Here is a 12,441-nt window from a genome sequence, read left to right on the forward strand (position 1 = left end):
CCCTCCACCTTTTTTTTGGCCACTGGATTCGAGGCAAACTCAAATTTCAGTAGAAGTTGCAAATCAATTCAGATATCTATCACTACAGTCTTCCTGAGACGTCTCTCACGTTGAGGAGCACAATGACCATCCTCCACTTTCGAAGACAAAATAAATAAATAAATAAATAAAAAATCCTCGAAATACACTAAATTGCTGACAGAGCCACCGAGGAAATTCTCGGAGTGCGGGGCCCTTTTCTCAGGCATCGTCATGGCTCTGCTGCCCGTGGGAGGCTCGGGAACGCCGGCGGGCCGAGCACCGGGCACGTCCTAGGAAAAAACGGGGGCGCCCCCGGCCTACTCCAGCGCGGGGGTCAGACCGAGAGGGCTCGCAGCCGTCGCGGCAGCCGCAACCCCGGTCCCGGTCCCAGCCCGAGAGCTCGGCTGCTACCAGCACAGCCTCCAGGGAACCTCACGGCACCGCTACCGGGACGGCCTCGAGGCGTGGGGGGCGCCGCCCGCCGGCAAAAGTCGCAACCGGCCGCGGCCCCGCCCCCCCGCACTCCCTCCCCCGGCAGGAAGCGGAAGGGCCTCCCCGGGCCGCCGGGTGACCGGGATGCGGAAGCTCTTCCCGGGGGAGCGGCGTTTCCGGCGCTGGCTGGGCCGCGGAAGCCGCGTCGGCCGTACCGAGCGCTGCAGCCGGGGCCGGGGCCCGCTATGCGAGAGACGCCGAGGCCCGCAGGTGAGCAGCTGCCCGGGCGCGGAGCGTGGGAAGCCGCGCCGCTGCCGGGCCTGGCTCCGTTGGCCCGCTCTGGGGCCGGGGGGCGGCCGAGGCCTGCGCTCCGCCGCCGTCCCCGCTCTCTTTCCCCGCCGAAAGCTTCCGCGGCCCTTCCCCGCCGGGCGGCGCTCCCCGGAGGACCTCCGAGCCGCGGGAGGCGGTCGGGAGGCGGGTGCTGGGCACTGCCCGGCCCGGCCCCTTTTCTTTCCTAGGCAGAGCCGACTGGCGGGTGGGCCGCCGGCTGTGGCCGTAACGCGTCTGGCGTGGGCTCGCCGGCACGTCTGCCCCTGCTGATATGGCAGCGTTTTGAGGTGCTGTCGTGGCAGAAGTAATAAATTAATTTACTCAGAGCTGTCTTTCTTCTGAAACAGCTATGTACTGGCAATTGTTAAAGTAACTATTTATAAGGAACTAATATGGCCCTGGTATGTTTTAGTGTTCTGGAGGGACTAGACATGTGCTGTTAACTTCAATTAAAATACTTTTTTTTTTTTTTTTTTTTTTTTGTGAGTGGAGATAAAGAGAATGCAGTAACAGAATGGGTTGTAAAAGGGGGAGTTGAAACCTCTTCGGAGGGAAAGGCCAAAAACATTCTTTAAGGGTATGGCCTCAGTAGCAGAAAATACTTTACTTACACTTTGAAAAGAAAGTTTGCTCCCACCTGCAGTTGTGTATGTGAACAACCATACATTGCTGAAAGACGATAGCTTAGGGTTCTTCCTGATTTTTAAACAGAAATTTTTCTAGGTGTATAGGTATTTCTCCTTTTAAGTTTTGGTTGAGCATACCCCAAAAGCTTATCCATTTTTTGGTATGCGAGTATTGAAAAGCAGACTCTTAAATCTTAGAATGTTATGAAAGAGCTAACATGTCTGCATTTAAAAAAAAAAAAAGTTTTTTAAAAAAAGTAAATATTTATTAATGTTTACTGTGTATCAAATATTGACATAATTTTTCTTTCCACTTTACCAAAAAGAACTTGACATTAACAGTTGAACTGACAGCATAATTTGCAAGTTTTATGCTATTTCTTCACTTAGTACAACTTGGTGACTGTCTCAGCAGGATGTAACTGACCACCCCTGATTTAAATGAGGCAGTGGTTGCAGGAAAGTAGCTCTCTAAACTAATTTCTTGCCTTAAAGCTGAGGATCTCAAGGTAGTTGGTAAACACCTCTTATGTTGAACAATTGTTTCAACCAACAAGTAATCTGTGAAGATGTGAGTATGACTGTATACAGATAGTTACAGTGCTCAGTTACAGAATTTTAGTCACTTAGTTATTTTTAGTCATTTGTCTGCCCTTCTCCTTAGTGGGAGCTTTTTTTTTTTTTTTTTTTTTTTTTTTCTTCAATCCTTTCAGTTCCTCCCACTATCCAGTGGGGAGGGATTACTGTAAGGTTTCAAGAAAGGACACTGTGGTAAAAAAAGTACCTTTTTTATTTTGACTATTTTGCTGTGATTACTTAAGGTTATAAATGGGTTTTGTAAATGAAGAAAGCAGACCAGGAAGAATGACCTATTACAGACGTACATATGAGAGTCATACTGATGCCATATTTCTAATAATAAAACAAACAAAAAAAAGCATGATCTTCACCATTCTGTAGAGGATGCTCATTTCAAAATTTGCAAGGAGTTTGGGCCTGTATCTCTTGAAAGGTATTGATGGTTGTCTGACTCTAATGCTCTCTTTTCTATGGCAACCGTGTTCACCTTGATCTAAGATAACAGCGAATGACTGGTTTTAACCTCCGTATGTTGTCATCCTTTTCTATCTTTGAAACTTTAAAGAAGGAATACTGAGGCTTGGGGGGAATGGGATAAAGGTGTCAACTATATGAGCTGGAAAAGATCTGAATGGTCAGGAAAGGATTATGTAATGATGAGCTATTGACTAAATGTTGTTTTACGTAATACATAATCATTCCTGTGTAGTCAGTGTTTTATAAGCATATGCTGTTGTTTTTTCTGCACTTATAAATTTATGCCAATATATCAGCATATGAACACAGTGCATCTAATGAACAGTTTTCTGTAGGTGGTTATATAACTGCATAGAAAGTACTAAAGAGAGTGTACAATAACCATAGAGGTGATTCATAATCGTATCTTCTCAATTCCTTATTTTCATTACACATGAATGTCAGAGTACAATTTGCAATGCAAATTCTGTTTCAATGTTATATTCAGAAAGTGTCTTAAATCCTGTATGTGTGCTATCTGCTAATTTACTAAGTATTCTTTCTCAGGTGTGCAGCTCCATCTGTTAAGTAGCAAAGTGAGAGTTTTTTGAGAAACAACTTGACAGAGGAAAACCACTTGCTACTCCACAGCTCTGTTGGAGTTCCATTATGTTCAATTTACACATTGAAAAGTTGCACAAATATAGTTTATTCAGGCTGTTAATGTTGGTCTTTCATTTTTACATTTAATTTTCTGTTATTCCTGATAATAACATGCAAATGCATCTTAAATTCAAATTTCAAATGTAAAGCAGACATTTTAAAGAATTCTAGCACAAAGTTGACATAGTTATTTAAACAGTAATAAGATGTCTGGGTTATGTGGGAATGCAAAAAAAAACCTGAACTGTTAGCTGAGCTTCTAGTGTATGATTGTTGCATTGTTACATATATACAAGGTGCATACAGTCAAAACTGTACAGCTGAGGTACAGTCAGTCTTTAATGGGGAGATCAATTAGATGATGTTGCCTGTTGAAATGCAATATTTTTCATATGCGGTTTTAAGCATGAACATTCTGGAGTTAATTCTGTTGCTATAATTTCATGAAATACCTGTTCTTGTTATCCTAAATTCATGCTTGAAATGATTAACCTATGTCTACTGGGTGACTCTCTGTAGCTCCTGCTATAGTTGATGAGCCCTTTGGGATGGAAGAACAGCAAAACATGCTGGCATAGTAACGTGTGGCCTCAGTATCTCTTTGAGAAAAGAGAAGGATGAGGTGGAGGGGAACAATAGAAATAAAGCAGTGACATAGGTTCCAGAAAATGTTGGACTGAGTTCCATATAAGTCCGCTTAAGTTATTGCTTTCAATTTCCTTATACACCTTTTTAGAAAGATCAATACTTTACTAAGCAGAATTTATGATCTTTTTTTTTTTTTCTTTCAGCACAACACTAAATTTGTGATGAAATGGAGTCTGGGTCAAGCTCTTTTCGAGTGGAATTTCCAGATTTTTCTAGCACCATTTTGCAGAAGTTAAATCAGCAGCGCCAGCAAGGACAATTATGTGATGTGTCCATTGTAGTTCAGGGCCATCTCTTCAGAGCCCATAAAGCTGTTCTTGCAGCTAGTTCACCTTACTTTTGTGATCAGGTTCTCCTAAAAAATAGCAGGCGAATAGTGCTGCCTGATGTGATGAATCCAAGAGTATTTGAAAACATTCTTCTGTCTACCTATACAGGTCGACTGGTAATGCCTGCTCCAGAAATTGTTAGTTACTTGACAGCAGCAAGTTTCCTTCAGATGTGGCATGTAGTGGATAAATGCACTGAAGTGCTAGAGGGCAATCCAACAGTTCTCTGTCAGAAGATGAATCATGGCAGTGACCATCAGTCCCCAAGCAGTAGTAGTTACAATGGCCTTACTGAGACCTTTGAGCTCGGCTCCGGAGGACAGACAGAATTCCACAAAGTGCAGGAACTGAGGGATGGTGAAAATGAAGAAGAGAGCTCTAAAGATGAACTGTCGTGTCAGCTGACAGAACATGAGTATCTTCCCAGTAATTCTTCAACAGAACATGATAGACTTAGCACAGGAATGACAAGTCAGGATGGTGAAGAAGGAACTAGTGATAGTGCGGAGTATCAGTATACCAGACCAATGTATAGCAAACCCAGCATCATGTCTCACAAGCGATGGATCCATGTGAAACCAGAAAGATTTGAACAAGACTGTGAGGGTGTTGATAATCCTTATGATGAACACCAAGTTTCTGAATCCGTGAATGCCATTCAGGCAGATCATTCAATCCAGTCTTCAGGTGTTGAAGACTTTCATATAGCTGACAAAAAGATGGAAGCAGAATTTGATGAACAGGCAGATGAAAGTAATTATGATGAACAAGTTGATTTCTACGGCTCTTCTATGGAAGAATTTTCTGGTGAAAGGGCAGATGGAAATTTAAGTGCTCACAGACAGGATCTTATGATAGCAGCAGGCTATGGTGAAGGAATTGAAATGGCTGCAGGAATTAAAGAAGAAACATCCCTCACTGGATTCTCACATGCTGATAAGCTATATCCTTGTCAGTGTGGTAAAAGCTTTACACACAAGAGTCAGAGAGATCGGCATATGAGTATGCACCTTGGTCTTCGACCTTATGGCTGTGGTGTCTGTGGTAAGAAATTCAAAATGAAACACCATCTTGTAGGCCATATGAAAATTCATACGGGCATAAAACCATATGAGTGTAACATCTGTGGGAAAAGATTTATGTGGCGGGACAGTTTTCACCGGCATGTGACCTCTTGTACCAAATCATATCAAGCTTCTAAAGCTGAGCAGAGTACTACTGAGATGAACTGAGACATTAGTGCTTACATTTGTTTAGAAGAGTAATCAAAATAAACTAATTATGCAAATAGTGTCTGGTACTTGCTATTGTGAAATCTAATTTTTTAAAAAAAACAAGTTTCAATAATTATGCTGGTATGAGCAGACCAAAGTTTTTATTTTCCACAATATTATTCTAGATGTTCAGCGTGTGATGTAGAAATGGTTAATCACAAAGGTGGTTGCACAATGAGGTCAATAAGGTCTTTAAGATATTGATTATCATCACAGCCGTATTTAGAAGTCCTGTTGTTTTAATAAGTCTTCCAAATTCACAGTAAAACCTAGTCCTAAATTGACCCAAATTCTGCAAATATTTACACGAAGCAGGAATTGAAGTAGCCTTACTGAAAAAGAGAATTACGTAACCATACCAGGCTATGTGGGCTACCTGTTAATAAAACTCCTGTGATTCACATTTTAATTAAAAAATAAAAATGACCTCAAACTGGAGATTGCCAACATACTTAACATGCATCATTAATAGCCTGCATCATTAAATATCACTTATTGTTTTGCTTAATGAAAGGCTGTGTTAAGTGATTTGGCTTTCCTTTATCTGTCTTCCATTCTTTTTCCATCTTCAGTGAAACAAATGATTGTTTAATTTTGTACTAGTTTCTATTTAAAGAGTCTGCAAAGCACTTAAATATAGTTGTGCACCATGTAAACTTAAATCTGTGTTAAATATAATTTAGTTGCCTCCCATAGGGCCTAGTGCTGTATGATGCTTGGCTTGATTTTGGTTGCTACATAATGAGAGCTTTTAAAGCGTGTGTAATAAATATGCCTTGTCAAAACAAACAAAAACAGGTGTAACATTTGGAACTCTCCCTGCGTACTCAAAATGCTAAACCCTAGCTTTATATTCAGATTTTTTGTCTTAACTACAGTAGCAAGTACCAAACTGCATAGCTTCATGAATTGAATTTTTTTTATTGGTACAAAATCTTGTTTGAGAACTTCTATCTAGTTTTAGAACATGCTTTAGGAAAATGATTTAGACATTGATAGGTGTTTTTACTCTTAATTCTTTACTCTTTGAATAGTAAGAACTATAATACAGATTCTTGGTACAGAACTACTGTGACTGGTTACGTGTGATCATAAGCAGCCAGAGCTGTTTACCTCTTCAAATGAAGTTGCTTGTGGGGAAAAATGTAGAAAGTATGGCATTTGAATCTATTAATGGTACTGCAAAACATGGTACCATGCTCATGTCCGAAGTCTGGATTTTCGCTGGGAAAGTGGCACCTCTCATTCATTAGGATGAGGATTTATATCCTGTGCTCTCATTCCTGGAGCTATATAGAGGAGTTTTCGTAGTTTTGAGAGATGCTGCCAGCTCTGCAGGTAGAGTGAATGCATCAATTTTAAATGTGACAGGATTTGGGGTTTGAAAGCTTAGTGCATTTCTATGCAAAAGCAATTAACCCTTCTCTGTAGTTTACTGAAATATAAAAAGGAAAGAGCCTTTAGAGTATATGTAGGCTATAATAGGAAGGAGTGATGTCCAAGTACAGTGCTGGGGGAAATAAATTAACCAGCATCAAAAGCCTTCTAAGTCTGTCTGGCCCCGGTTTATGTATTAGATACTGCAATAGGCAGGATCATGTACTTAAACAGATGACCCTGTAGCAAAAGCACACTAAGGTAATTCTAATTTGGATGCTTTATTGAACTCCCAATTACAAATTGTCTTAAGATACAATCAAACTGTATCCTGAACGTGAATATCTAGTGCAAGCTGGGGTTTATTACTCAGTGGGCTATAATTACTGTAACTTCTTTTCTGGCATTCTACTTACAAACTTTAATTGTTTAAGAGGCTCTTAATTCTTAATCTTCTAATGCTTCAGATATTTTTTCATATGGAATTTTGTTAAAACAGATATTCCCAAATATGATGAAACCATTGCTGGCAATGGGCATGAATGGTCAGCACCAAGGAGTTCATATTCTTAGCACTTGATTGAGCTCTATAACATACCATGGTGACCATATATATAACCCTTGTACTCAAGGTAACTAAACAGGGATTTGCTCACTAACACTGTAACCTGCTTAATGTATAGAAGCACTTTGTATTTAAGAAAAAAAAAAAACTTTATAAGTATCTTTTTTAAACTTAGAAACTATATTCCCTTTATGGTTTGTTTCCACACTGCTAACACTGTCTTTTTTAATATTAAGAAAATTACAATGCTTGCCTGTTTACATGAGTGTAGAGGAAAAAATTCTTGCACTCACTGGCCCTATTTGTCCATTCTCCAAGGCCTTATTACATACAGGGTGTCATTTCTTCAAGTACTATCATCACATTTGAGGAAGGTATTCTCATGCTCATTTTATGAATGATCTTGTATATTACATTGGTTCTCAGACCCTTTCAAATTGTCACTTTAGTATTGCATAAAAAGGTTAAGGGTGCCTCTTCCCATTTAACCATTAAAAAGGCTGTTATGAAGCACCAGGCTGTGAAACGTGGTCAAGCAAAAAATCCTATCTGTTAAACCTGGACCATCCTACAGAGCTGCCAGCAAAACCGTTACTTTTACCAGCTTGGAATGACTTTTATACATGACATTTCAAAATTGAAAGTAGCTCCTTTTTGCAGTTAGATTACTTTGAAATAATGCTTTAAAATAAAATGTACTGAGAGAGACACTTTAAAGGTTTTATAACAGGTCCAGTAGATCATATTATATAACCATATTCCTTTTAGTGATTTAGTATGAATAGTAACTTTTAAATGTTTGCCTGTTACTGTTTTACCCCATATTATGACATCAGCTTGGAATTCCAGCAATTGTTGCTACACTGATTTTTGTAACACTTGGCTTTCTGATGTTGATTTACATGAAACCAACTTATTGAAGGGAAGTACTGATTTATTATGAATCTAATTGAGAGGATTGAGGATTTAAGTGAAACTTGAGTTATTTCTCAAAAAAAAACAAAACCACAACACTTTCTTTTGCTTATCACAGGCAAAACAGTTGACTTTTAATGTTTTTACTGAATTTAATTTATTGCTTTTCAACAGATTTCTAATCGATTCAGGTATTGAGAAAAAGAAAAAATTAAACACTTAAAGAAATGCCTTTCCCCCTTCCTCCTACTTAGCTTCTCTCGAATACCTCTTCTCCCCACAGCTTCCTAGTCTTTCTCTTGTCACTGGGAGTTGCACTAGGTCAGTCTGTTTCAATTCTCTTGCTGAGGTGACAGTTTGCCCAGGAGTTTGGGGTCATATACATACGGGCTTGTCTGGCTCTTTTCATTTCTTAGTGAATGTTCTCTGCTGCACTGGGCTTGTCAGTGTCACTGCCCCTGGCATGGTTCCTGCATAGACTGTAGCCTCTTCTGGGATGTGCCTGTTCCAGCTTGGGTCTCCCCCAGTTGTCAGTTTCTTCAGTGGTGTACCTGCTCTGGCCTAGGCCAAAGTCTTTCAGAAGTTCAGAAGTTTATCTCCTCTGGCACGGAGCATGTCCTTCTGAGAGTGGGTCACAATACACGTTCTCAGCATCTCCTCTGTGTGTGTTTCCAAGAGTATCTCCTCAGTTTCTCCTCATGTGTTTTCAGTTGTGTTTCCCCAGGAGTGTCTCCTTCCATGTCTCCCCACACCTCTTGATAGAAGCTGCCACTCTTTCTTAGATTTCAGCAGAAGTGGTCCAATGATTGAAGTTTTGGCATGTAACGGGTTGTTTACATCAGTTTCAGTGCTGGCTAGAACCTGTTTTGATGGACGCAGGGCAGTTTGTGACTCTTGCTGTGTGTGTGTCACCCTTGCAGCCCACTGCCACTGAAACCCTGCAATTTACACCCAATACAGCTGTAGACAGTAAACAGAAATGCAGATGCAGCTTCTGCCAAATGCTTAATCATTGCTTGTGGGGTGGATTTGTTCAAGGCAGGAGATGGTTTCTTGTCTATGGGGAGGAGGGAAGCGATCAATGTTTAATATGAATGCATATATATACGGTGAATTTCATTCATTTTCCCTTAAGATTCATCACCATAATGATACCACAACTTTTGTGCATTTTTATGTTGCTCATGTCTTCTGTTGCCTGTAGTAAAGTGAGTATCTTCTGAAAACCAGAATCATTGTATGTACAGGAGACTATTGATATTTTTGGTTACTGTGAAGCCATTCATTATCCTATTGGTGGTAAGAACATTTACTGATAATTCAGTTCATTTTCATTCCATTCCATAACAAAGACATTGATTACCATGAAATCTATGGCTTAAGATGTCAGTTTAGGTGTATATCTGACATCTTTCTGAGGGAGAAGGTTCTGTTGTGGTTTTGTTGTTGTTCTTTTAAACATTACCTTCACTGTTGCATGCAGCAACTGTTTTTTGTTTTATAAGTGAGCAGGTAGGTTCTAAAGGAAGCTGTTGGTAAAATATTTGGTCTTAGCTTTTTTTTTAAATCTGAGATACTTTTGCAGTTAAGAAACTGTCCCGTATCGAAAGCAAGGAAGGTGATCACAGATTGATATATTGGATTTCTTATTAAAAAATGAATATTTGACATCTCTGTGCTATTGAATCTGAAAGAATGGAGGCACTTCAGATCTTGTAATTTCACCACTTTTGCGCTGATGCTAGTGAGGTGTCCTGTTTCTGCATTCTGAGAACCTATAGCAGTATATTAAGTATTTTGGTTTAATAGAACCTTTCTCAAAACAACAAATGAAAATGTTTTTTTTGTGTGTGTGTGTTTTGTTTTGTCATTTAAATGCTTAATTAGGTAGCTAGAGTTATTTAGCTATAAGCTGTAAACTGTCAGTGCCCTAGGGGAAGATGCTGGAAAACAAAATGGTATATTTTTAATGTGATTAAACTGTAAATTCTAATTTTGCTTGAAGCCTGTGTCTGTCGATTGCTGCTCCTTTTTTGTTATTCATGGGATTCCATATTTCTTCCAGAAATGTAACTGTTTATGCAAGTCAAGTGAATCTTCCTTAATGAGCTATAAGTTTTTATTCAAAACAAGTCATTTATAATAGTAAAACTGCATATCTTGATATTTTGTGAGATGTTATGCTTGTATTGCAGAGGTTGGATAGTTTTGTCTATAAATATTGCTGTCTTAATTGTACAGCATGGTTTTAATTTAATTTTACTGTTCAATATTTTCTTCTTATAGAAGAGTCCCATGCCCCTTTTTTGTATAACATGTTTTAATAAATGTTATCTGTCAACTTTGTAAATGTTTTCTTAAGCTTGAATGAAAGGAATGCATGTCTAGTACCAGTATTTAATATTTCACTTTTGCCAAAATAAGTGCTCAAACAAAACTTCAAATCCAAAAGTTGTTGATATATAATATAACTTTATTAAATATATAAAGAAATTTTTTTCTAGTAATGTGTCTTCTTGAAATACTGAGAACATGCCAGCCTAGCCTAAGAAAACACTAAACTAAGACCTAATATTTAAAATACAAGTGGATGATGAATACGGGGAGTTGGTCCTGTTTCTTTGGTGCTTAGGTAATTAGTTGCCATGTGAGTCCGATTTATCAAACAGGTTTTCTTATAGCTGTGGTTTGTTGTTGGTTCTTTTTGCAAAACAGTTATTCCTTAAGTTATAATACAATATGTACAGGCCAATATGAAAATTTTGGAACACACACTTAATAGTACCAGCAACTGCAAAAACCCTACAAGTAAACTAGAAGTAGCAACAGATAATGTGTCAGTCTTTTCTTGTCGAAGTATCAAAGAAATTTCACGCTGTGAAAAATGCATTAAAGATTGAATTTATCTTCCTGCGAGGATTCCTCCTCTACCTGTCTAAATATGATTATTCTAACTGAATAACTTGCTTTGCCCATCCTCCATCTATTAATTCCTCACGGAACTGTCAAAGCTGATGCTTCTTACTCAGCAACATAACGCTTGTAATCTAAACAACAGATGAATTCACTTTCTTGTAAAACATTGAGCTGATTCCTGGAGAACTCGTTGTTTGTATACCACAGTCCTTCATCTTCAGCAGTTTTAAATGGAATATGACACAAGCAAATTCACTTACTATTGCCATTAGTTACTCTTACTGCATACATATAAGAAGCTGGAAGTATTCCATCTGTTCAGAGTTAGATCATTTGATTTTCTTTAAGTGTATCTGTTAGTTAACTGCTATTTATGCACTGGTCCAGATACTTAGGGTACCTTATCCTATTACCATTCAGCACCTAATTTCTGAAGACTGCCCTCCCCATCTTTTTATAGGGAGAGAAAGACACATCTTGAGGATAAAATGCAATGTCTGACGTTACATAATGTGGATATTGTAGCAGTAGTTACTAGCTTCAGCCCTTCTGTCTTTTAAAAAGTGGTACAGTTCAACAGTGTATCGTTGCCCTATTATATATGCTGCAAGCATGTGCAGGATAGGCTCTGAAAACATCTGCATGCTCTCTAAAGCAATTGGTGTAAATTAAAAGGGTGGTGTAACACAGGTGACCTTAATCCCTAATTTACTGTGCACAGTAAGGGCGGTAGTTCGCAGCTGGGAGGGAGCTCCTCTCACAGAAGCTTGCCTTCAGCCAGGTGCAGGTAGAACGGCCGTGTCATCTGCAATGGGCCCGGCACCCAGTGTTTACAAGAAAAAAGGGGGAGAGGGGAAGAGGAGGAAGAAAAGTTGGTCTCTAAATATGTCGGACCATACGTTTCCGGAAATTACTACGTGTGCTGTAACGCTGTTCGTGGGAATCTGGCGTCTTGTTTTCTCTTCCACGTTCCTCGCTCCTGCTACGTCTCGGAACGCGTGCTCCGAGGCAGGATTTCGGAGGACCGTTCCTTCCCGCTGCTGTCCGCAGGTTGCAGCTGCACCTTAAACTCTTTCATTTCCTCGTGCGGCAGCTCTACGGCGAGGAAGACGCCGAGCTCCGCGGGCGCGCCGCGGCGCCGGGCCCAGCAGCGCAGGGAGGTGCCGAGATGGGGCCCGGCCCCGCCCCGCCCGCGCCCCCCGGCGGCCTCGGGAGGGCTCCGCGCCCGCTGCCGGCGCGCGTCACCAGGAAGCGGAAGCGCCGCCAGCGGAATCGTTTCCGGTGCGAAGAGCTGCGGGAGCGGGCGGGAA

The 12,441-nt window shown here is 40.3% G+C and overlaps 1 protein-coding gene across 1 annotated transcript; it reads left to right on the plus strand.

Moving 5' to 3' along the window:
* The first annotated feature begins 602 nt into the window (after positions 1–602).
* On the plus strand, positions 603–10,895 carry ZBTB43 (zinc finger and BTB domain containing 43). The gene is made up of 2 exons (XM_084299093.1): positions 603–723; positions 3,899–10,895. The coding sequence occupies exon 2, from the start codon at positions 3,922–3,924 to the stop codon at positions 5,314–5,316; it is 1,395 nt and encodes a 464-aa protein (XP_084155219.1). The 5' UTR covers positions 603–723; positions 3,899–3,921; the 3' UTR covers positions 5,317–10,895.
* The last annotated feature ends 1,546 nt before the right edge of the window (positions 10,896–12,441 follow it).

The sequence above is a fragment of the Netta rufina genome (genome assembly GCF_964035555.1).
Source record: "Netta rufina genome assembly, chromosome: 20".
Classification (NCBI taxonomy): domain Eukaryota; kingdom Metazoa; phylum Chordata; class Aves; order Anseriformes; family Anatidae; genus Netta; species Netta rufina.

Coding starts and splice junctions, on each gene's coding strand:
- ZBTB43 (XM_084299093.1), top strand. CDS start 3,922: ATGGAGTCTGGGTCAAGCTCTTTTCGAGTGGAATTTCCAGATTTTTCT.